The sequence below is a fragment of the Carassius carassius genome, chromosome 9 (assembly GCF_963082965.1).
Source record: "Carassius carassius chromosome 9, fCarCar2.1, whole genome shotgun sequence".
NCBI classification, from domain to species: Eukaryota; Metazoa; Chordata; class Actinopteri; order Cypriniformes; family Cyprinidae; genus Carassius; species Carassius carassius.
This window is the reverse complement of record NC_081763.1, coordinates 23,204,584-23,229,553: the sequence shown is the minus strand read 5'-3', so window position 1 is coordinate 23,229,553 and position 24,970 is coordinate 23,204,584. Positions and strand designations below refer to the sequence as shown.

The 24,970-nt window shown below is 36.0% G+C and overlaps 2 protein-coding genes and 1 long non-coding RNA gene across 3 annotated transcripts in view; all 3 read left to right on the top strand.

Annotated features, from left to right (window-relative positions):
- Window positions 1–529: 529 nt before the first annotated feature.
- On the top strand, window positions 530–7,267 carry LOC132149344 (developmentally-regulated GTP-binding protein 2-like). The gene is made up of 13 exons (XM_059558505.1): window positions 530–672; window positions 892–990; window positions 1,097–1,257; window positions 1,916–2,005; window positions 2,445–2,505; window positions 2,603–2,693; window positions 2,774–2,846; window positions 5,306–5,396; window positions 5,475–5,572; window positions 5,682–5,847; window positions 6,383–6,441; window positions 6,689–6,742; window positions 6,841–7,267. The coding sequence occupies exons 2-13, from the start codon at window positions 927–929 to the stop codon at window positions 6,925–6,927; spliced, it is 1,095 nt and encodes a 364-aa protein (XP_059414488.1). The 5' UTR covers window positions 530–672; window positions 892–926; the 3' UTR covers window positions 6,928–7,267.
- Window positions 7,268–15,301: 8,034 nt separating this feature from the next.
- LOC132148623 (uncharacterized) lies at window positions 15,302–16,583 on the top strand. Its single transcript, XR_009434949.1, has 3 exons — window positions 15,302–15,335; window positions 16,012–16,152; window positions 16,314–16,583. It is a non-coding gene; the product is annotated as an uncharacterized LOC132148623 (long non-coding RNA).
- Window positions 16,584–17,977: 1,394 nt separating this feature from the next.
- LOC132149343 (lethal(2) giant larvae protein homolog 1-like) overlaps window positions 17,978–24,970 on the top strand; it is a 32,733-nt gene continuing 25,740 nt past the window's right edge. Inside the window, 2 exon segments of the mRNA XM_059558504.1 lie at window positions 17,978–18,224; window positions 19,596–19,693. Coding sequence (XP_059414487.1) covers window positions 18,144–18,224; window positions 19,596–19,693 — 179 coding nt within the window. The 5' untranslated portion in view covers window positions 17,978–18,143.

Sequence of the window (24,970 nt, the reverse complement as noted above, 5' to 3'; positions counted from 1 at the left end):
AGTAAAAATATTTTTTATAATTAATATAATATAATATAATTTTTTCCGTATATATTTGCACACAGTCTCCTTACCAGTCTAGCACAGTTTTATTATGGGTAATATAAATTGTACAGACTACACAGTGCAAGCAAAGTTTAAGATTTTGCTTTAAAACTACGGACTTGGCAACCCTGTGTATTTCCGAGGTGATCGAATCGTTATTTTGAGCCGGATCTTCTGATTGGGCATGATTAGTTAAGCGGTTCACACAACTGATCTAAATTATTCATAAACAGCGATAGGTGCCTTCACGTGGCTTTATTAGAAAGAAAATGACGACATAATTATGTCCTCATGTAAAAGAATCATTAAACCAAATTCTTTGAAACGAACTGTTCGATGGAATCGATTCGTAGAAATGAGTCTGTAAATCTAACCACGTGTCATAGGAACGTTGGTTGTTGATTATGTGTTGGATTTATGTCAATTATCCATAGTTTATCAACAACAGGTAAACATACTATAACAGTTATTTCACACACACAAAAAAAATCAGTATTGTATTAAAATCTATGTTCAGGATTAAATATTAAAGAATTGGTTTCACGTCGGAGCAATTTCTCCGCAGCGCTGTCGGCCAGCGGGTGGTGACGTCACCTGCAGTCCATGCCGCAGAGTCTGCCTTAAACTGTAATTATCAAAACATTCACCTCTGTAAATACACAAATGACCGTATCTAATACTTTATGAAGAGTCAAATTTATAAGTAGCCATTTGCCATGATATTTGCATGACAGCTCAATCTGCAATAGTGTTTGATAAGTTTGCTAGAAGTAGCTTAGCTAACTACTGACAAGCAGAGAGCAGATGACTGACATGCTTTCTTTCACACTGCTGTAATGTTCACAGGCCTCACATAAGACATATATCACACCTGACTGACAATGGGGATTCTGGACAAGATCGCAGAGATAGAGAGAGAGATCTCTCGAACACAGAAGAACAAAGGTAAGCCACGATCCTGCGTTAAATGTCCCTCATGGGCCTTTTGTCGCTTTGTATCCGTTTACTCGACTTCAGTTAAATCCGGATTACTTCCAAACTTGTTTTGCAGCAACTGAGTACCACCTGGGTTTATTGAAAGCCAAGCTAGCCAAGTACAGAGCCCAGCTCCTGGAGCCCTCGAAGTCATCTGGAGCCAAAGGTGAAGGCTTTGATGTGATGAAGTCTGGGGATGCGAGAGTGGCTCTGATCGGATTCCCCTCAGTTGGCAAGGTACAAATGACAACATCTGCCTGGTGTTTGTGATGGCCGGCCAAGAGATGATCTAATCGGAAAACATTACAAAAAAATTAGTTTCTCACTAATAAAGTAAAATAAGTACCTTTCAAACTAGTAAATTATGCATTGTCAATAATTTCATAAAGAAATAGATAATTGTCTTTCATTTATTTTGGGCCTGTCACTATACTGAAGAATTTTGGAAAAGTATTGTCACATTTATTAATGATAATATCTTGCAAGATAGAGCCATAATTGTAGATAGAGACATTAAGACAATGCTAGCTTTTTTTTATACATTTGTCTTCTTTGCAAATTTTATATCCACAAATATGTTCACCAGCAACAAACCAAATTTTCTTAAAAAAAAAAAAAGTGTTTCTAACACCATTTCATCTTCAGTAAAAAAAGAAAGCAAGTAGAATGACTTCTCTGCCTTTAACTTGTTTATTTTAATTGATGTATAAATTCATTTTCTGGCTTCATGCTTTTTTCCTTTCTCCTCCTATTTGTCTATTCCTGTCTTTTGCAAATTACTAACTCTTATTTCTCTCTGTATTCTATTAACAAGGGGTGTATTGTTAAATTTTTTGTAGTATACACAAAAAAAGAGACATGCTCTAATTTGTGTTTTTTTTTTTTTTTTTTGCAGTCTACGTTTCTCAGTTTAATGACATCAACAGAAAGTGAAGCAGCTTCGTATGAATTCACCACCTTGACCTGCATTCCCGGAGTCATTGAGGTATTATTATTCCCAAATATTTTTATTTTCTCTCTGTTTTTGTTTCAATCTTACTTCTGTTCTTGGGGAAGTCGTGGCCTAATGGTTAGAGAGTTTGACTCCTAACCCTAAGGTTGTGGGTTGGAGTCTTGGGCCGGCAATACCACGACTGAGGTGTCCTTGAGCAAGGCACCAAACCCCCAACTGCTCCCTGAGCACCACAGCATAAATGGCTGCCCACTGCTCTGGGTGTGTGTTCACTGTGTGTGTGTGTGTGTGTGTGTGTGTTCATGGTGGGTTAAATGCAGTGCATGAATTCTGAGTATGGGTCACCATACTTGGCTGTATGTCATGTCAAATTTGTTTATTTATTGTATAGCTGTTGTAATTATAATAATTATAATATCCAACATGATTTTGGTTTCTGTTCATTATAATTTGTTTTTAAATTCAATTCTAGTACAAAGGTGCCAACATACAGCTGCTGGATTTGCCTGGTATTATTGAGGGGGCTGCACAAGGTATGTTCATTTGTGTTTTGAAGAGTTATGTACATTTGTATGTGTCTTTTTGCATATTAAATGGGCCCTTCTATGTGTTTTTGATTTTGATTTAAAGGTAAGGGCAGAGGTAGACAGGTCATTGCTGTGGCCAGAACTGCAGATGTGGTCATCATGATGTTGGATGCGACTAAAGGAGATGTTCAGAGGTGAGTTGGAGCAGTGGAGAATGTTTGCACTGTTTGGACTATTGCTTTGTTTGACGATTGTTGTTTTATTTATTTTTTAGGGAACTTCTGGAAAAAGAGCTTGAATCTGTTGGCATCAGACTCAACCGCCCCAAACCAAATATCTATTTTAAGGTCAGTGTTTTAGGTATGGCTGCACAATTAATTAAAATTAAATTGCAAAGGCAATAAATTTTGATTAGGTAGAAGCTGCTATCCTTATGCTAACCTCTAGTGAAGCACGGTTCTGTGATCAGCAGTAAATCTCCATCCGAAGGCCAGGGGGCCCTCTCGCGCGGAAACTTCAAATACACCCCGCAGAAGAAATCCATGAAATCCTGAATAAACAGAAGATTTAACCAGAGCCATTCGAAGGCAAGCCTGCAACATTTAGCCAAAAAAGTGTAATGGCTAAAGCTAATGCTTCCGGTCTGCCAGTACATGGGAAAGGGGGCCAAAGGCTGTTGTCTTTTTTTGTGTTTTTTCTTAATGGATGTCAATGGAGGAGAGGCTTTCCTACGCTGAATAAACAGCTTTTTGAGGAAAAAGCTTATCATTTAATGAATCGACAGCCTGTCAGCTAATCTCCAACATGTTTTACACTAAGAAATACTTTTGGATTGAACTATTTTAAAGAGTTTACACTGGAAAAAATGGCATTTTAAAGGAGAAGTCACTGACTTTGCAACAGGTGAGTTACAGTTTAAGGCATTCTCATTCATTCCTATGGTATCCGTAAACGGCGATTGAGTGTCGCACAACTCTGACTGAAATTAAGTGACATCAAGGCTGTAATGTGATTGGTTATTAAGGCACATGTGATCCAAGTTAACTGTTAAGCATTCTCCTATAGTAATTAATACAGACCCTCGTATCTCCTTATATTAAGACAACCTCTGATTGAACTGCTTTCATTGATTTAACATGACTAATTAACACACAACTACGGCAATATATGGTTTATCTGAGTTTGTCTTATTAAAATATTTATTATAATAAAGTATATAATAATGCAATTCTAGTCCACATAGCCTTTATCACTGCTTAGAATACTATGAATATGTTGCGTGCCTTATTCTGTAATAAACCACATCATCTCAAAGAAGGATTTACTTCAAACACTTGACTGACTTTATGAAGTGAGTTTAGAGTAAAAATATGTTATTAAATGTGGTATTTAACATGCTTTCAGATGGAGCAGCATTTACTACACAGAGCCGTAGTTCACTGAGAAGCTAAGCAAACAGCTTTCATGATTGCAAAACATTTTCTTTGATTCCATTATTGCAGGTCATTATTAAATGGTCTGGATTATGAATGCGATTTTGCATAGCTTGTCAGTGAACTATTGCCCTGTGTAGTAAATGCTGCTCCATCTGAAAGCATGTGATGGAGATTTACTACTAATCGCAGAACCAGCTTTACTGACAAGATGCACATGACAATTGCATTCGATTAATCGTGCATCCCTAGTTTTAGTTTTTTTTTTTGCTGTTATAAGCTATGTTTTCGTCACCCTGTTTTTATGAGCATTTTGAAGTATCACATCAGACATGAGTGTTGGAAATGGCAAATAAAAAAATCATTTAATTAGCAAAAACATTTTTATGTTCACTTGAGATGGTTTTTGACTTGTGTGAAAAAGGGTTAATGTGAATAATTTGAGATGGAAATGTGCATTTTGTGAGTAAATTCCTCCATGTGTATCAAAAAAGTCAAAGTCTGTCGTTAAAGTATTTCTGTATAATTGCCTCCCAGAACTGTTTGACACGATTGTGTTCCCAAACTGCAGGCATCCATCTCTGAAAGCAATGAGCTCATTTATTGTGTTTCATCTCCTCACTCTTTGGTGCAAGTAACTTAGTATATATGAAAATGATTATATTCAGAGGCTTTTGCTACTTTTCTTAGTGATAGTTAGTGCCAGTTTGTCAGGAAGTGACAGTTTTGTTCTCTTTTACTCTTTGGATGGAAATGTTTTTAAAATTTATATTTATATTATAGACTATTTTACTCTCATCAAAACAGCATTTTTGTCAACAAAAATAACATATGACAAAACAAAAACTTTTAACAGATTTTCTAAGATTAAAAAAAAAGATGTGTACCACCGTTCAAAAGTTTAAGGTCAATAAGATTTTTTTTTTTTAAGAAATGTATACCGTTATTCAGTCAAAAGTGACAGTAAAGACATTTATAATGTTACGGAAGATTTATATTTAAAATAAATGCTCTTCTTTTAAACTATGTATCCATCAAATAAATTTTTTTTTATCCCATTTATTTTCATAAAAAATATTTTATATAAGAATAAGTTGACAATAATAAGAATTGTTTCTTGAGCATGATTTCTGAAGGATCATGCATCAAATAAATGCAGCCTGAGTGAGCATAAGATACTTTCCATAAACATTAAAGACCCTGTGTATAAACAAACATAATGATTAACCAACATGAAGCACTTAATGTGAAATTGCCCATTTAAAAATGACCTCCTTAAATAACAGCATATAATGAGAAGTATTAGGTACATTTAGAGACTGTTATTCCTCTTGCATATTTTAATGCTTACATGTGAAAGATCTGTTTTTCAGCCTAAAAAAGGTGGTGGCCTATCGTACAATTCAACGGTTCCCCTCACACACTGCTCTGAGAAGCTTGTTCAGCTCATTCTTCACGAGTACAGTATCCTTTACCCTTGTTTATTCACCGTTTCATTTCCCTCTAATAATGACAGACACAGTAACCTTAACATGACTGCAGAAATCTTCAACGCTGAGGTTTTGTTCAGAGAGGACAGCACTCCTGATGAATTTATTGATGTCATTGTGGGCAACAGAGTATACATGCCTTGCTTATATGTGAGTGTATTTTTTTAATTCAAGAAATATCCTGATGTAGAGATCCTCAGTTTTAAATATATGTCAGCAAATTTAACATGAGATATAATGAATCTCTGTCTTATTACAGGTGTACAACAAAGTGGATCAGATTTCTATAGAGGAAGTGGATCGTCTTGCCCATAGAGCTAACAGTGTAGTGATCAGCTGTGGCATGAAGCTGAATCTAGATTATCTCCTTGAGCAGTTATGGGAATACCTGGCTCTGATCTGCTTATACACTAAGAAGAGAGGAGGTAAGCTTTTTTTGGTCCTCCAAAACCATAATTTAGGGTGCTTTCACCCTGAAACAGCGTTTCTCAACCTTTTTGACTCTTAATAAGGTCTCCTGTTGTCCAACACAATATTCAAAGACCCCCCATATAAGCTGATATATTTATGATATTTCTGGTTTCTGCTCTATAACAAAGCTGCATGTCTTGTATTAATACAATTAATTGGCCATTCATTTTTTAAGCATTTTAACTGAGATTGGAGTATTTTAATTTGTTACCAATTTTTTGAAGGGATAGTTTACCCAAAAAAGAAAATTCTGTCATTAATTCAGAATCAACTTTATTCGCCACATGGGGGCAAACACACAAGGAATTTGTTGTGGTTTTTAAGAAGCATCACAATCCATTTTAAATTTAAATCGTAATTTAAATTTGTGAAGGAACATTTCCGAGATTGTCATCAATCAATCAATTCTCAAACTGCATTTGTTAGAATTTTTGTAATTAGTGTTTTTATCCCCCCAGCTCTTACTGTTTTATTTTTATTGTTGTTAAGAACGGCCAGATTTCGGTGACCCTATAATCATGAGACGAGGAGCATCAGTTGAACATGCGGTATGTGCCTCTTTCATTGTCCTGTGATACCTGCAACTTTCTTCATATGTATTTCGCAGTGGTCAGCCTGTGGTAAAACATACTCTTTGGATATATATTCATATTTATTCAGTTTACAAAACTAAACACAGTATACCTGAAACTGTTTCAATTTGAGCATATGAAATAAAATTATCTATCTATCTATCTATCTATCGATCGATCGCGCATCAATCAGATTCATGATTGTGATTCTTATTTCTTCCAGTGTCACAGAATCCACAGGACATTAGCTAGCCAGTTCAAGTATGCACTTGTCTGGGTAAGATCTTTCTTCACCTGAAGTGAAATATACTCTTGCTTTTGTTCCATGCCCCCCCCCCCCCCTTTTTTAATTACTGCTGTCTTTTTGGATTACAGGGAACAAGCACAAAGTACAGTCCTCAGAGAGTAGGACTGACGCACATCATGGAACATGAGGATGTCATTCAGATTGTGAAGAAATAAAATCTAGTCTTCAGGTCCACTACAGTATCAGTAGAACATTTGATACATACATAAATACATACATAACAGAACATTTTATGTTGACACAACTGCAGTGTTTCCTGGAACTTCATGGACAAACCTGTGATCAACAATTAAAAAGGGATTATTTTATGAAAATCATCTCCCTGACAAAACCCATTCTAGTACATAATATTCAGATCTTTGTTTTATTTTTACCTTTCATAATATGAAAAAAGGTTGTTTCTTAATAAACCAAATTTGACATGAACAGTGCTTGAGAATGTAAAATCAAAATGCAGTTTAAATCTGGAAATAAACTAAGTTTGAGGATAAAGAACTTTAATATTCTGCATTTTTATAGGGTACTAACCAAATTGACATTGATCATGTGAACTTTTTTGTACAGACGTTTAACTAGATAGTTTAGGATACATAAAAAAACAGCGAATTACCAGAGTCAGAAGAACATGTAGATGGATTCCACCAATCCTGGGGTAGCTACAACCAACTTGTCATAGTCTTAAAAGATCACAGATCATTTCACCTAAAGCACTTAGACAAGTACACTTGTTCAATTGATCCACAGCAGCTGAGGATAGTTCAAGAAGATATATCTCATGTTCCTCAAAGGAGCGGCAGATTGTTGAACTTCAGTACTCTGCAGTTCTCACATTGTGCCTTGGTCATTCACCATCTTTACGGTGTTTTGGTCACTCATTTAGATTAATAATGGTTTGGGGCATCAGTAATGACCCGGCTGGAGAGTTGATGAGGTGATGTTTTACTGCACATATATCCATGGTTCATTGACTCATTTACTCATACTTTCATAGAAAGTAAAACATGAAACTCAATACTCCTTGCTGAGAGAGTTTTAAATGTAGAGTTTCCAGCGTAAAACTTTCATTTATGCATTATTGTTGGATAAAGTATGGTTATGTGGTGAGGACTTTGTCTCTATATGATTACAGCATACCATTAAGTTCAGCTCACAACTTATTCAACATGGGTGGTGACTGGGAAACACTCGGGAAATGTTAGCTTTCTGTATTCATCTGAAAACCTAGAGCAACCTAATCTATTTCTGAAAAGTAGTGTGATACACGACATTAAATATGCGTGATGAGGCACTCGGGCTGTATAACACAAAAGAGAATTATCAAGTCGTTGGAAGGCTGTTCCACTTCAGGTTCGATCGGTTTTTGTGTAATTAGCCCACATTTCAAAGCGCTAAAATGATGAGCAGGATGGCAAGAAACTGTTTTTGAATAACTTGAGGAGTAACGATTCTACGCTGCTTTGAATGAGTTTGCCTCGGATGGGAAGATAATGGTGCTCAGGCCATATGGTGCAGTGTGTGTGTGTGTGTGTGTGGACGGGTGTGTGTATGGGTGCTTCAGTACTCCTTTCTGAGTCATTTACTGCTCATGATGAGGAAGCCTTTTTTTAGAATTGAGCAAATGTGTTTCACTGCTAGGACAGTAAAGTGAAATAAACGACTTTATTTTTCTTTAAGATTTTAAGAAATTGGTTGGCTAAAGGTGTTTCCTTTATTCTTGGTCACAGCAACGAAAGAAAGAATACACACACACACACACACACACACACACACACCAAACGATTACTATTATACAGTATGAGGATAATGGTGAAATATACATATATTTTGTTCAAAATGTTGGTATATGTAGAGAGTAACAGAAAAAAAGTTTTTATTAGTTTTTTTGGGGGTGTTCTTTCAAACAGCATTGTGTACTAAAGTTTTTTTCATATCTGTAAACTTACACTGTACATTATACTGTACATTGTATACACAGTTGCTTAATTTTGAAGTGGAAATCATTGAGGAAGTGTGGGATAATGCCACGAATTTCACATACGACGGTCATCTCTCGTGTTCTCCAATGAGCTTGCTGCCCCCTGCTGATTTACCTGTACAATGTCAGGGAAAATGTACACAATTAATACACTAAACATATTACACTAAAGTTTGAGAACCACAAAGAGTCCATTTTGAACAAACATTTTGTTTTTAAGTGCTTTATTGAAAAGCATGCTGTCTTTCTCTATAATAGATGACAACTGCTTTGTCATAATGACATTCATAGATTTTAAAGTGTGACTTAATGGGTTGAGTGTCTAAACCTTTTTGCAGCCACTGTATATTGTGTTTCACATGAGCTGACATTGACACTGTTTGAGATAGACTGGACTCTGAGGATGTTGACAGGAAGAGTCAGTGACTCACCCCTAGGCCTTACACAACGTCCAGGCAGACCTAACGTCAAGGTCCCACACAAAGTATCAACGTACTGATAGTGAAGGATTTATCATTACACCATTTTCCATCCAAATGCCAAGACTGTTCAATTTGATAGCAAGCACAAGACACCAAAAGAAAGCCGCAAATGGTGCGTATAAGCCAAGTTGATTATGGCGGGGCAGCAGGCCATATCACTGTGGTAACCAGTATAACCCAGTCAGAGAAAACCCTGGACAGAAACAAACATCAAGGCAGACATCAGCCTTCCGTCACAGACTGTGTGTTACAGTCTTTAATGTGTAGCATAACCATCCAACCCTCTGCAGGGGTGCAACCAAGAGGTCTGATACAGTATTAGACCCTGTGTAACCAGTCCACCACAATCACATTCAACTTAATTCTTGAGCAGGAATTACAGCATCTCCAAAACCTAAAAGGCTACTGTAAATACACTGTGATCAAGGACTGTGTTAAAAAAAAATACTTTCTAGAGTGCAACAGTGCTCACCCACTTTTTCAGCAGCATTAGTGTAAGAAGTATATTCCCATTTAGGGTTTTGAATAAGGCTTTTTTATAAGTTACATAGGTTACATTGTTGAAAGCCAGGAAACAAGCCATGAATTACAACATAACAACAATTATAAAATGAAAAACTTTGATTTGAAGTGAACAAAAAATGCTATAATGGGGCAAAAAGACAAAAGTTGAAGATTGTGTACTAAATAGCTTTAATGAAAATAAAAATACAGTCCTTTGAAGCATTGTGAATGGCATAATCAAATAAAAAAATTCAAAATTAATTAAATACTACTGATTCAAAGACAAAGAATATTTAACATTTGTTGCAAAATATGTCTATTCTGCATATAAATATTGAAATACTTTGAGAGCTAGGGAATCTGACTCATCATTTGTCATTCGCAGTGCTTCATAGGAATGGGGCTGCTAAAGAGTTTTTTTGTGCTATTTGCTTGTCATGATTGGTGGAAATTTATCATGGGTAATGTCGTCTTCACCAGAAATTCTGCAGTTGAGCACGATTATTTAAATATATGTTGAAATAATGTGGCCTAAAGGCTAAAAAAAGCATGTTGATTAACAACGGTTGTAATAAGACTTTTTTGCAATGTTATTGAATTATCTATTATTTTGTCCTCAATATGATATTGCACAGGGCTCTGTTTGGAAGTTCATTTGATTCAGACTACATATGTTTAATATGTTTTAATGTTACTCGAAATAAATATAAATTAATATAAATATAAACACAATGTTTTATTTCAGCAACATTTCTAATTTTCGTTTAGTTTAAATTGAAGTACTCAAATAACTTAAACTAAATAAACTAACACTAATTTATAAAAACGAATAAAAACTATAGATGAAAACAAAAATCTAAAACAGAATTACAAGTACAGAAAATATAAAAATTTAATCTAATAAAAAAAATATTAAAAAATGTAATAGGAGATGATGCGGTGCTGTGCGTTAATTGTGCTCTCTCTCTCGCATTACGACTCAGACTATGTCGTAGCTGTGTGTAATTACATTACAGATGACATTTTTACATGTTTTTGAAAAAAGTGTTTTTAAAATTGAAATTGTTTTCTATTTTAATACATTTTAACAATTGTATTTATTCCTGTGATCCTTCAGAAATCATTATAATATGCTAATATGCTGCATAATAAAACCTGTCTTCCTTCCTTAAGCATGATGGTTTCCCTGCTGTTTTTTATTCAGGCACATTAGTCTACTCTTAAAATGTCATTCTGCTGTCACACACACACACTTTCACACACCAGGTCTTGTAATGTACTAAGGCTGGAAGTTTGGGACCATTGATGGGCGATCTGGGGTTTTTTCTGTGGAGTTTGTTCAGCCAGTGGCTGCTCATGAATTCATTAACATTCCTGTGGACAAGAAAGAGGAACCCAAGAATAAGCAGGGTCACGTGGCCGCATGAACTCATGAGCCCATGAACTCGACCTCACAATTGAGGTATATGTGTGTTTAACAGGCATATAGTCTGAAATTCTTATATACGTACCATATATCCTTCTGAGTGCCGTTGTGTTGCTGCATTTCACCTCTAGGTGGCGTCCTTTGTCAGTGAATATGCAGAGGACACAGACAGCACTGATATGGACATCGATGAGAGGAACTTGCATGACAGCCAGTACAACATGGTGGAATTTGCAAAGAAATATTTCAGAGGGGCCCAGAGAAAAAATGGGTCAGTTGATTATGTCATAAGGGAAACTGTGAGCTCAGGTTCTCACAGTTACATAGTTGAATTAAAAGAAAATGTGTTATTGAAACATTAACATGCTTATATTTTGCAGTGATTAATTTAAGAAAAGTAAAAGAAAACAAAGGAAATTTTCCAAGGTATAGAATGCATACCATACTATCACTTTTAAACGTTCAAAAGAATAGTTAATTTAAATATATATTCTGCCATTATTTACTTTCTGATTTACAGTGGCATCAGAAGACTCGGAATATCTCAACACCTTTTATATGATTATTATTACTACTAGGTCTACTACTATTGAAAAAAGATTGATTTGGAATTACAGGAGAGTGAGTAAATTATGATAATTTTTTTTTTTTGGTTAACTATTCCTATAAGTTTAGAGCCCATGAAGCAAGAACTTTCAATATTTCAATATTTCTGATACATATTCTAATTGATTTTGTCTCCAGTTCAAGAGTCCCTAATCGAGTTCACTGATGAAAACATGAACAAAGTAGCTGCAGAGATTTTTCTTGGTAAGCAGAATGTTCTGTGTGAACTTATTAAGAGACATATATATTTTTTTACTGTCATCTATTAAAATATAATGTGTAGTATGTAATACAACTGAAATATTTCTTATCTTGCAGCTATAATGAAGTTTACTGGAGACAACCCTATGAAAGGCCAGATGGAGCAGGAGGTCATCAGCACTATCCTAAGAGTATGCAGCTCTTCAAAAAGCACAACAAGAATCCCCATCATGAATTATTAAGATAACCAGACAGGAATGTGCTAAATATCTTCAATGCCACTGCAGTATGCAATATTAATAATCTCTGTTGCAGCTGTAATAAGAGATGAAGCGTACTGTCATGTCCTCAAGCAGATCAGTGGGAACACCAGCTCCAAGACGTATGAGTCTGCTTCTTTCTGAATGAGAAAACCATGGAGGGCTCATTTTAATGTCATAAGATGATCTAGAGTTGTCAGAGGGGCTGGAGGCTCCTGTACATCCTCACTGCATACAAGTGTTTAGAGGCAACCTTACCTGCTGAAGGAGCTCCAAGACGTCTGTGCAAGTCCAGGGGTGCAATTTCAGGGTATACTGCTGTGTTAAGTTACAGCTACACAGATCAAACAGATGAATACTGACTGATGATTACAAAAAAACATGATATATTGACAGGAATTGCCAAGACTTGTGAGCAGAACCTAAGGAAGATGTTCCAATATGGTGGACATACTAATTTTAGCAAATTTTAATGCTAATTTCGGTGACATCTTCAGCTGCTTCTGCTTAATCATGCACAATCCAAAATTTTCTAGGCTGAAAAGACTTCCAAGCGGCAGTTGTTTCTTCTTCCTGATGGAATTGAACACCCCCAAAAGATCAAAACCTGCTCAGTATGTTGACTCTATGATATTTATTGCAACTTGATCAACGATGTAATTAAATCAGTAGGAGCAATGTGATTCTAATTCACTTTTTTTACTTTGAAGGTGGCTTTGGGTGCCATTGAAGAGCTGTGCTATAAGATGGGTCTGCATAAACTTTGAGCCTTGGATGAATATGCTATATATGTGGTCGCAAACAGAGGTGAGATGACAAAAAGGAAAATCTAAATCTATTATCAGATTGTTTGTAGTATCTGATATGGTAGTTCACGTATCTCAGGAAAGGAAAGGGTCATTTTAATGTAAAAGAATAGTTCACCCAAAGATGAAAATGTACTCACCCTCAGGCCATCCAAGATTAATTTGTTTCTTCATTGGAACAGATTTGGAGAAATTTTGCATGACTTGACTTGCTCCCTAAAGGATCCTCTGCAGTGAATGTGTGCCGTCAGAATGAAAGTCCAAATAGCTGATAAAAACATCACATTATTCCACAAGTAATCCACACCACTCCAAAAATTAATTTCTTTTATTAAAGGTATGGAGTTTTATTCTGACGGCACCCATTCACTGCAAAGGATTCATTGTTGAGCATGTCTTGAATGGAGTACATTTACAGCAAAAACTGAAACTATGGGTGAACTATTGCTTTAAGAGATTTAAGCGATACAAGGATTGAAAGCTGTAACCTCATGTGTTGTCACTCTTCTCCAGGTCAGGATGTCTGCCCTCTAAACAAAACGGAGTATATCTTGGATGTTTCTACAGAAGCTGAGCTGGAGTGTGAATTGGACGTAACCACTAAAGTTTGATAATAAGCTCGGAGTCACTATGCATTAAAAAGGTACCCCAGCCAGACTTACTCAATTTCCCAGACATTCCTTTCATGTATTGTGCTGCTTATTGCACAAGTTACAAAGATCTGAGGCATTTGTTCTCATTTTGACCTAAATTTTCTCTGTTCAGTCTACTAATCTGATCTTCATTCATATTTTATAGGTGTTCGCTGACTACTTGAATGTCCCACGGGGAAAAACCAGTGAGCTGCAGCTTCAGCAAGTGTCAAAACTGGCAGCTCTTCAACATCATGCCAAGGACTTGATCTACCTGCCCACCTTGTAATGCAGTTAATCTGACTGACACCGTACTGAATTTACCAAGCAGATAAAAAACTGACCTGTTATGTATCAATGAAAAGCTTAAAAAAATTCACATTTACTCCACTGAACTAAATTACAATTGCACTTCATACAGTATGTGTGAATAGATTACTATGTATTTTAGTCCTTATACATATTTAAATGATTATTATAACATACCTTTCAAAGGTTTGGGGTCTGTAAGATTTTTTATTTAATACTTTTATTCATCAAGGAAACATTAAATTGAGCGATTGAAAGTTAAGACATTTATAATGTTACAAAAGATTTAAATGTTTCAAATAAATACTATTCTTTTGAACTTTTTGTTTATAAGAGAATTCTGAAAAATGTGGTATCCTCAGAAATACTAATATTCAGCAGAACAATTGTTTTCAACACTGATTATAAGAAGAAATGTTTGAGCAGCAGATCAGCACATCAGAATGATTTCTGAAGGATCATGTGACACTGAAGACTGGAGTTATGATGCTGAAAATTCAGCTTCGCAACACAGGAATGAATTACAGTTTAACATAATATTAAAACAGAAGGCATTCATTTTAAATTTTATATTACAATATTACAATATTACATTATAAATGTATTTTCAATTAAATAAATGCAGCCTTGAGTATAAGAGACTTCTTTTCAAAAACATTAAAAGATTTTCCCAACCATAGACTTAGAACAGTAGAATGTGATATACATTAAGCTTGGTTGCCATTATTCTGGTCTCCTAAACAGACTGCTATTTGATATTTTCTTCAAGCAGAAACTTGCAGGGAAATATAATCCCAGGGATCATTTCTAGGAATGAGGGAAAATTTGTCACTTTGAAGAGAGCTGTTTTCATATTAATTACTGTGCCACTAATTGTATAAAGGTAAATTTCACAGTTGTAAAAACACTGTTGTGTTTGTTGTAACTGTTCAGTTGGCCCTTGATGGAGAACAGCACCTAGCTTATGTCCCTGAGGGGATGTAATTTACCTTTTCTATAGACTAACATTTTCATGTTCTCTGCCATCAGCCATGATGAGGTTCAGGAGTATATTCCCACCCAGCTCTTCAGTCTCCAGCGACACCAGCAACGGTTAAACATGGTGACCCAGCACATGAAGCAGGTGCAGGCCCTCACTCCACATCAGGCCAAAGCACAATTTCGAGGTGAGATGCTGACTTAGGAGAACAGCCAATGTGAAGGCGCACAGCCTTTTGTTTGAAACACTGATTGCTGTGCTTGTGTTTCTGTTTCAGGGCTTTTGAGTGCTTATTCCATGTTTGGCTCGTCATTCTTCTACCTACAGAGCAGCAGTAATAGTGCTATCAAAATGGTCTGAACTTTCTAAGAAAAGATACTCATGTAAGTTTAACAACTTTATTTCCAATGCTTACTAACAGCATGTGTAAAAATAAACTCAGGAGTCTTTTTTAGGCTGTATTTCTAAAACTGAAGCATGTTTTTTTTAATAATAGCTGACCAAAAAAATCACAGTTCTGTCACAACTTAGAAAGTCATATGTTTGAAATGACATGAGGGTGAGTAAATAGGTCTCTTATGCTCATCGAGGCTGCATTTATTTTATACAAAAATACAGTAAAACAGTAATATTGTGAATCATTTTTGTAGATAACCATTTTTTGCATTGGTATATTTTCAAAAGTAATTTATTTCTATAATGTCAAAGCTGAATTTTCAGCATCATTACTCCAATCTTCAAAATCACATGATCCTTCGGAAATCATATTAATATGATTTATTGCTTAAGAAACATTTATTATTATCTACATTATTATTATTGTATGTTTGTTCTAGATACAGACTTAAATGAAAGGGTTAGAAGTTTTTTGTTGCTTAATTTATACAAATAAAAGTATGCAATTATTCCATGATTAGATATGCAGTCTGCTTTGACACTGCTAAAGTGTCCATTATATTTTATATTTACAAGGATTTGCAAATTTATCTGCATTTGTTTCTGTGATACTATATAACATAGTCACATATAGACTTCACAGCTGTTTTCAATGTTCTTCAGGAGCCGATGGTGAAGTTTCTGCTGAAGGAGGTCCAGTCCACCCGTACACAGAGGCCCACAGCTGGCTCCAGTTACCCGTATGTGGAGATAATGCTGAGTGACCTAATGTCTCAACGCATTACACAGTTACAGCTGGACAAGGTAGGGGCTTTGGACTAAATGAAGGAATCTATGATTGCAAATAATCACATAACCTAACTGTGTAATTTTAATGAAATTTTAAAGTGTGTTATTAATCTAAGTTGGTCATTTTCACTGGGCTTGTGTGGGCGGAGCTTATTCCTATGCATTTGACTTTACAGAGTCTTGAGCTGTGCTGTGTTATCTCCATGAATATGGAGAACCTGTTGTCAGTATGAGAGAAGAGTCCTACTCTGCTGCCTAGTGAAATCACTCTGCTCTAGCACCCTTCCTATTATCACTTTTACGGCAATAATTGCAATCAGACACTATTAAACTTCTACATGTTGAAAGCTACCTGTCTATTATTGATAGTGCAACATGTATGTTTACAATTTCAAAACCAAGTTCCAGGATTGGCTTGTTATTTACAATAATTTTACATGCATTCCATTAGATTGAACATATGGGCCCATCATTTAAAACAGTATAGTACTACCTCTAGTTCTGGAGATGTGAGTTATTCTCTTAAATACTGATTTGCACTACTTAAGACTATTATGTTTTAAATATTTATATATTGTTTGTGTCATGTGGATGTGAATGGGAAACAAAATATATGCACAACAAATGCAGGTTTAATGTGAAGTCTTTATTCTAAATAATAATAATAATAATAATAAATCACAACTGACCTGTGTTTTTCCCAAATGTGTATTATTTATTTACATTAGATGCACAGTTTGAGGAATCATGAAACATTGTTAATACATAGAATAATATTAACATAATACTGCGAAATGTTTGTAAGAAAATGTGTTCATTCATGTGACCAAAAAAAGTTATGATCAGCATTATTATTTTTAAATAAAACTAAAACTATTAAACACATTTTTTTTCATTGAAATAAATTAAAATGAAAAACAAAACAATACAATTAAATAAAATTGAATATTATATATATTTACTGGAAAGGTTTTTTTTTCACCCAGCCCCTCCTCCTCAGACTTGACGCAGATGCAGGTGGCCAAATTGAGACACAAATAAGAACGAGCGCACTTGATGATGAATGAAATTAAATATGTAGTGTTTCCTGCCAACTGTCACCCGTGGTGCCGAAATACAATTGGGTAAACTGGCAGTGGGCGGGATTCACAAAACAAAACAAAGATCGACATTCTGGCCCAGGACACACATTTCCAAAGGAGAATAACTGACTGTAGCATTGTTTTTCAGATAAACAAGTATGTATACAAACTTAGCATGTTTCTTAAATATCCGCAAACATATAATGCCATTTTTAAGCTTAAAGTAGAGTCAAAATCTTACATACAGCACCTTTAAATGTTGCGTGGTTAACAGAAATAAATTTATGCCTAATCACTAAATTTGCTAACTGGGAATGAATAAAAACAACATAAAAAAACATTAAAAAGTGAAATAAAACTAAACTTTATAAAAATAATTTAAACCTAAATAGTAATGTTTAAAAATAACAACAACAATAATAATAATAATACATATATAAATAATAAATAAATAGAAAAAAAAGTTAAACTAAAATAAAAGGAAACGTAAAAACAAAAGTTAATTAAAAAATTATTAAAACTTGAATAGTATATAAATAATACTAAAATAGCATGCTTTGATTTGGTGGTTTCTCCATGCAATGAAATTGAATTGCTGCCAGGCAAACGTGTAAGTAAAACTAATCCAGCTGACTCCTGATCCGTGTTTTCCACACGCATGATGTTCGTGGGCGTGGTTTGGTGAATTGGTCACAGATTCTTGGCTTCTGATTGGCTCTCTTAAGACGTGGTTCATGTGAACTTGCCCTGTGGTCAAACTGCATAAACACAGAGCTTAAAACTTGCACGGCTTGAGGAGTGGATACAAAGGAATCTGGAGCTCGCATGAAGGATCACATTGTTTCTCTGCATCGATTCGCACCGAACGGAATTGATATCAATCTGAGACGGCGCGGGCTGATATTTCTCTGATTCGGCTTCAGGATGATGAAGTTTAGGTTCAGACGGCAGGGAAACGACCCTCATCGAGAGAAAATCAAGCAGGATCTGTTTGCATTCAGTAAGGTATGTGGGATGCATACTGTAGCGTTGGGTCTCCTCTCTATCTCTGTCTCTCGAGCATGCATGCGATTTCGGGTTGCATTGAAATCGATTAAAACAACATTTAATTCCAGCAAATGTATTCACAAATGATTTATTGTGAACGTGTTCTGTTTCAGTAATTTCCTCTTTATTAACATGCCGTTTCTAATATGGCAATGTTTTACTACTTTCATGGCAAGATATGACAATATAAGCGCACGAAAGTTGTTTGAAACCGTTATTGCTTTATATATAGCAAGGGTTAGTGCACAGTTGCACTTTTATAGCATCAAGAAAAATGTGTTTGCGTGTAATATTCATCTTCAATGGAGCTCATTAAATCGTATTGGGCGTGTTGTCTATTGTGAGTGACCTCGAAGTTTTCTCGTGTTTGTAACTTTAACCGTTACGAACAACTGACAATTGACTGACTAATAAACATTTTCTATACATTATGTATATATGTATAATTTTTATTTAGCTGAATGAGCATTTAATCTAGTTAAAAATGAATAACTATGTGTCCTGCAGTGGTGCTGGCAGTTGCAGAGTGAGGATTTGTAGAGCTCTCTGTAATGAGGCTGCTCTTAAATCATAATGAACATGTTACTGCTCTCCTGCCAAAAACATAGAAAGAGTTGGATCGTAGGCTTTTTACTGATGGCCAAACTCTGGCACTATTACAGCACAATCAGACATTTCTACCCCTTCTCTTCAGTGTAAAACAAAACAGGAGGATGTGTTAGAGAGTGTATTATGCATGTTTTTACAATATTAAAGTCCTCGCTTTTGTTAGTTTCTCAAATGCTGCTGATGACATTTATCCACAGATGGTTTAGGAAAAACAGAGCGGCGGTGTGAAATGAAGGTGTGTGTGTCATGCTGATGAAGCATCATGACTGTGTGTAATGTTACAGGAAGGTCCTGTTATTTATCATGTCACACTTTGTCAACCTGAGAAAAGAGATCTGCATCATTTGGCCAACTTCAAGCCTGGTTTGGCTTAAATTGGTGTGTTAATTTAGAGAGACGTTTTTAAAATTGCTCGAAAACACATTTCTGCAAAGCACTTTTGATAGCCTTGAAGATGAATTTGACATTGTCTGTCAGATTTACTAAATTTCCTGCCTTGTTATTTTTTGTTGTAAAACAAGGAAATCCCCTTCCTGACAAGACTGCACTAAATAGATCTGTTATTGTAACATCAGGGCTCATTAGAGGTCAGTGAAGTACGAACTGGTTTCTTTTTTAAGATGAGCAGAAAAAGAGGGATTTCAAATGTCTATATGATGTAAATTACATGTGAGTTTATGTTGTGAATGTGTGATTTCCACTTCTCTTCTTTTTACTCAGACAGTTGAACATGGATTCCCAAACCAGCCAAGTGCTTTGGCCTATGATCCCAAACTGCAGCTTATGGCCATTGGAACTAAATCTGGGGCCATCAAAATGTATCCTTTTGTGAGTGCTTTATTCAAATGGATTGAATTATGTAGTTTAATTGTTTTACAGTACTGTTCAAATGTTTGGGGTCAGTAAAGCACAGTAAAGACTTTTACATTGGTACAAAAAAGTTGATTTCAAATAATTGCTGTGCAGAATTCTCCATTCAAAGTATCTTAAGTGTATCACAGTTTCCACAAAAATATGAAGCAGCACTACTGTTATAATAACAAGAAATGCTATTCGAGCAGCAGATCAGCTGAAAATGTAGCTTTGCATAACAGGAATAAATTACACATCGATTGAAATAGAAAAGTTGTTTGCAATATTGCAATACTAATATTTTGCAATGTCACTGTTTTTACTGTGTTTTTGATCAAATAAAAGCAGCCTTGCTGATAAAAAAAAAAGACTTCATTCAAAAACATGAAAAAATCTTAATGACCCCAAACATTTGAACGGAGGTATATCCACACAAGTTTGTGCACACCTTCTCCATTGTTTATCTTCCCAATTCAAATAATAAATGAAAAAATAAAAGAATGGGAATGAAGTTGAATTTTTTTTTGTTGGTTAAATAAACTTAATTAAGATTCTTAAATGAAGATTTAAAAAAATTATGTATTTATTTGTATAACAATTTTGTAAGTACTAGCCACTGTTTGTGTAGATTAGTCATTTTCTCATAATTGGCTTCGAGAGTTGCAGCCATAATTTTTAACTGTTCAGTAAAACGAGTTTTAAAGGGGTCATATGCGATTTAAATTTTATTATTTAAGTGTTACAAGCTCTTTGTACATAAAGATCTGTAAAGTTGCAAACACTAAAGTCTCAAATCCAAGATTCTTTATAAAAGTTAAGACTCGTCCACGCCCCCCTAAAACAGCTCGTTCAAACACGCCCCCACATGTCTACGTCACTATGTGGGGAGATTTCCATAACGCCGCCCAGATGTTCACACAAAAAAAGAAGGCGTACCTTTTATTCTCATTGTAGTGTTGTTGCTGCCGCTGCCACCGCCACCATGTTGTATAGACGCTGTGTGTTTCACTGTGAAAGTGAAACTACTTTGTTTGGCCTTCCAAAAGAGGACGATATCCAGTTCGTCGTGCCTGGGGCTGATCCGTGCTGGTCACTGAGGAAATACATAAATTTTGCACTGTGGATCGCCGGATCAGCTTTCACCAGGGATTAAGCGAAGTCCAGCCCAGGGTCGTCACATGTAGTTGCTGCAAGACCAATGGATGCTCATTCAAGCCGGCCTCCGCTCACTCTAGACCGTGGCTCACTGTAGGCCTCTGGCCTCTGCTCACTCAAGACTGCAGTGAGGCGGTTTAATTTGAGAATGCAAAACTACTATGTTTGGCCTTCCTAAAGAGGACACGACTAGAAATCATGTTTATAATGGGTTTTATGTTTATGTCTCATCGCTTCGGCCAGACAAGGCATTACAATATGTTATAGGTGCGTAACATTTCTGTCACACTCTTGAGGTATTCGGCTAATCAAAATGCACTGGCCAATCAGAGCACACCTCGCTTTTCAGACCGATGAGCTTTGTAAAAATCAACACATTTCAGAAAGAGGGACATAGAGGAGAAACAATAATGCACAGTATGTGGAAAATAATGTGTTTTTAAACCTTAAACCGCATAAACGCATTTCATTACACCAAATAATGTTCTTTTGAGCAACATCATATGACCCCTTTAAAAGAAATTCATACATGGGTGCAATTTGTTCTCATCTCATCTTGTGTGTGTCCAAACTTTTGTGATAACCACTGGCATTTTATGTTAACACCAGCTTTTTAAGCGTTATATTAAACTTTTTACATCCTTCATAAAATGTTGAGAAAGATTTGATCATTTTGATTTAGATCAATGATACAATGCAGTGAGTCAATGTCCTAATTTATGGTTCACTGATTCTGATGAATTACTCTGGATGTATGGCTCTGTTGTGTTGAAGACTTGAGTCATCTGCGTTTGTACAATGTGACTCATTACATGTTGTGCTAGTCCTCTAAAACTTGGTACTTTGAAAATAAACTTTTCTAAATTGTTATAATTATAGTTGAAACTGTCCAGGCCTGAATGTTTGAGTCTGTAGTGGGTCGAAGGAATGTTTAGGAGGATACTATCAGAATAAAGTGTTGGAGACTCCTTTGGTGAGCTGTTATTATCTAGTCCTCCTGGACTGGACCGGTCAGACAGGCCAAGTATCATAGAATACATCCAACACTCTTTCACAGTCATGCTTGCTTTTTTTTTCTATGATGAAAGCTGAGATACAGGCAAGATCAGTGATACTATGGTGATTGTGATGCACAGTACAGGTCTTTGAGCTTTGGGAGGCTGGTAGTGTCAGGCACAGCCCAGCTGAAAGATGCTCAATCCACAGCCTTGACTCACTCAGGGGGGGAGGGGCGCTAGCTGTGGGACAGCCTGATCTGACAACCTGCCACTCACCAGATCTGAGCGAATATCTGTCAGCACTTAGAAGCTAATGCCTCGTCCATCAGACAAGAAGACTCATGATGGAGAGAGGACAGGGACTGGTCAGTGTAAATAAAGAAGCTGTTCTGAGATGGAGTAAAGAGAAGTTTGGCTTCGAAAGCATTTCCTCTGTTTGGGAGTTGAAGGGAGTGTGAGGAGAGATCAAAGTTTGGTTTATAAAGTCTGACTCAATTTTTTTAAAAACTGTATGTCTTTGAATAACATTTGGGAATATAGTATTAGTTTAGTGTTGGCGAATTTCTCTCTTCTGTCATTAAGAGTTCTCTTTGAGAGACTTAAAAGCTCTGTTCAGGCATTTTCTGATTTTTTGTAATGAAGGAAGCTACATGACTTGGTGTCACACTAGTTTGTTTTATGAACAATTCTGCACAATGTATTTAAACATGGTGCAGTTATGCTAGAGAATAATCAAATTAGCCAAAATATTTAATAAACCAAGGGATCCCAAAGCTTTTTATGTTAGGACCCAGCTAGAGATCTATGATCAATCTCAAGATCCACTGAAGAAGTTTAAGAGTGAAAAATGAAGGGAAAACTAAAGTTAGTTAACTTTAACTTTACACGTTATTTCTTTTTTTATTCTTGTCATAAGGTTTATAGAAAGCTATGAAAATAAGGATAAACCTGAAAAAAGACATGACTTTGTGGTACACAGATAAAGAGAAAATATATTTTTGCTTTCTTGATGGCGCAGCAAGAGTAGCTTTATGGCTTACAGTGGGTATAGAAAAGAATTGCCCCCCTTTTAAAATAATCACATTTTGTTGCTTTGCTGCCTGAAAGGAAGATGGACACAGTTTTTGTTTTATCCAGCTCTGTTTACTCGGTGCAACTAAAAAAAAATCCAAGTGAAAGCTATAATACCAACAAAACTAAACAGAAAAACGAATCACTGAGTTGAAAAAAGGATCACCCCCTTGTGTCAGTATTTTGTTTAATCAGCTTCTGCTTTAATTACAGTCTTTAGTCTGTTGGGATATGTCTTTACTAACTTGTGATTCTTTTCTATACCCACTGTATATTAAACTAATAAATCATTGACATGGAACTTGCAGATTAGTAAGGGTGTCATATATTGGTTCAGTAGCTGGTTTTAGTGAGTTCATTCAAATAAGGGTTCGTCAGAATGATTGCAGTTCAGTGAATCCTGAATCTTTTTCAGTGCTTTATTAAAGTTGCGACAGATGTTTTCTGTTTTGTGACGTAGATCGGAGTATAACAGACAAGTTGCGCAATATGTTTTTACATGCAGCTTTTTGCCCACCAACAAACTTGTTAATTTGAAATGAACTATTCTTACACTCTGCGTTAACCACAAATTGAAAACTGTTGTAATTAACATTCATGGAATCCATGGGAGATGTGTACTGCATTGTGAAATTAAGGTCTTTCCAGTTCTGTGAAAATATGCTGAATTGTATGCGTGTTGATTCCATGTCAGCCTGCTTACAGTGTGTCTCTCAAACTGCACTTCTGTCCTGAACTGTATAAAGTGCAAGGGAGACTCTTTTTCCCATGGGTCATGCTTAAACTTGTGCCGAATCAATAGCCAGATCCTGCTAGATGAAAAAACTAGCAAGATCTTTATGAACAACTTATACATTGATCCCAGCATACAGTCATCCAGTATTTTATCAGTTCCTGCTGAGTTATTTGATAAAGCTGTCAGTGCTTTCTTCATTAGTTAGAGAAAACTGGAATGCTGCTGTGGTTTGATAAGCTCCATTTTATCTGGAGTGATTCCAGCTCCAGATGTGTGGTTTGCACATCAAAGGCTGGATCAAAGCCCTGGTCATCTCGATGTCAGATGCTGGAACGGCCCAGTCTGAAGTCCGTCTGATCAAGGGTACTGTCATCGGAGTTTATCCAGCTCATCCTTTGCAGTGTAATTTCCAGATAGATATTAGTTAGCCATTTGAGGGTTTTGGTGCAGCGATTCCTGTTTAACAAAATAATGGAAGTCAGGTGGAAAACTGTTGTGAAATTAAGTAGCCTAATTTTTATGCCATTACTGCTACAGACGTTTTCAACATAAATTTTAAAAACCAGCCATTGTTTTTTCTGAGCATATTTATCTTTTTTTTTTTTTGAAAACATTTGCTGACCTTTTCAAGGCTTTCGTCTTAAAGAGATGTTTACATTTGCCTTTTGTTTCTTGGCCTCAGTTTGGTGAACATTGGATATAATAGGAGCCTGTCTGATCATAAATGTGTCTCCACTGCCACCACAAATTGAGGCGCAGGGGTGGGGACTAAAGAGGAGGACAGACGTGGGGGTTTTAGCAAGGCGAAGTGGAAAGTAATGAGACTGCTGGGATAGAGGAGCTGTTGGAAGTGCCGGGTTCACTCCTGAAGAATTCATGTGGCTGTGCCATAAGTTCACCCTCTGCTGTAAGAGGACATTCCTCTGCACTTTTGTTGCTGGTCCTCATCTCAAAGATGTCTTTTGAAATGGTTTCCGGGGCCACCGCTGGAGCAGGCTTGTAATCAGGATGTGCTTCAGATTTTAGTAGCGACAGCTTTGGTGATTGGCCGTGTCTGTCGGGCTGAGCCATGTAACTGTCAGAAATGCTTCTGTTGTCGCTTGTGGTTGTGCTGAAATGAGATGCAGTCCCCAAAATGAATTTCGGTCATTACTATGGCATCCCCCTCATTTGCTTAGTGTGCATTAGAGCTCATTATCCTAATCTAACAGGCGCCATTTATACTTTAATAGAGATGTAACAGAGATACATTCATTAAAATTTCTACAGTCCTCGGATTTGTA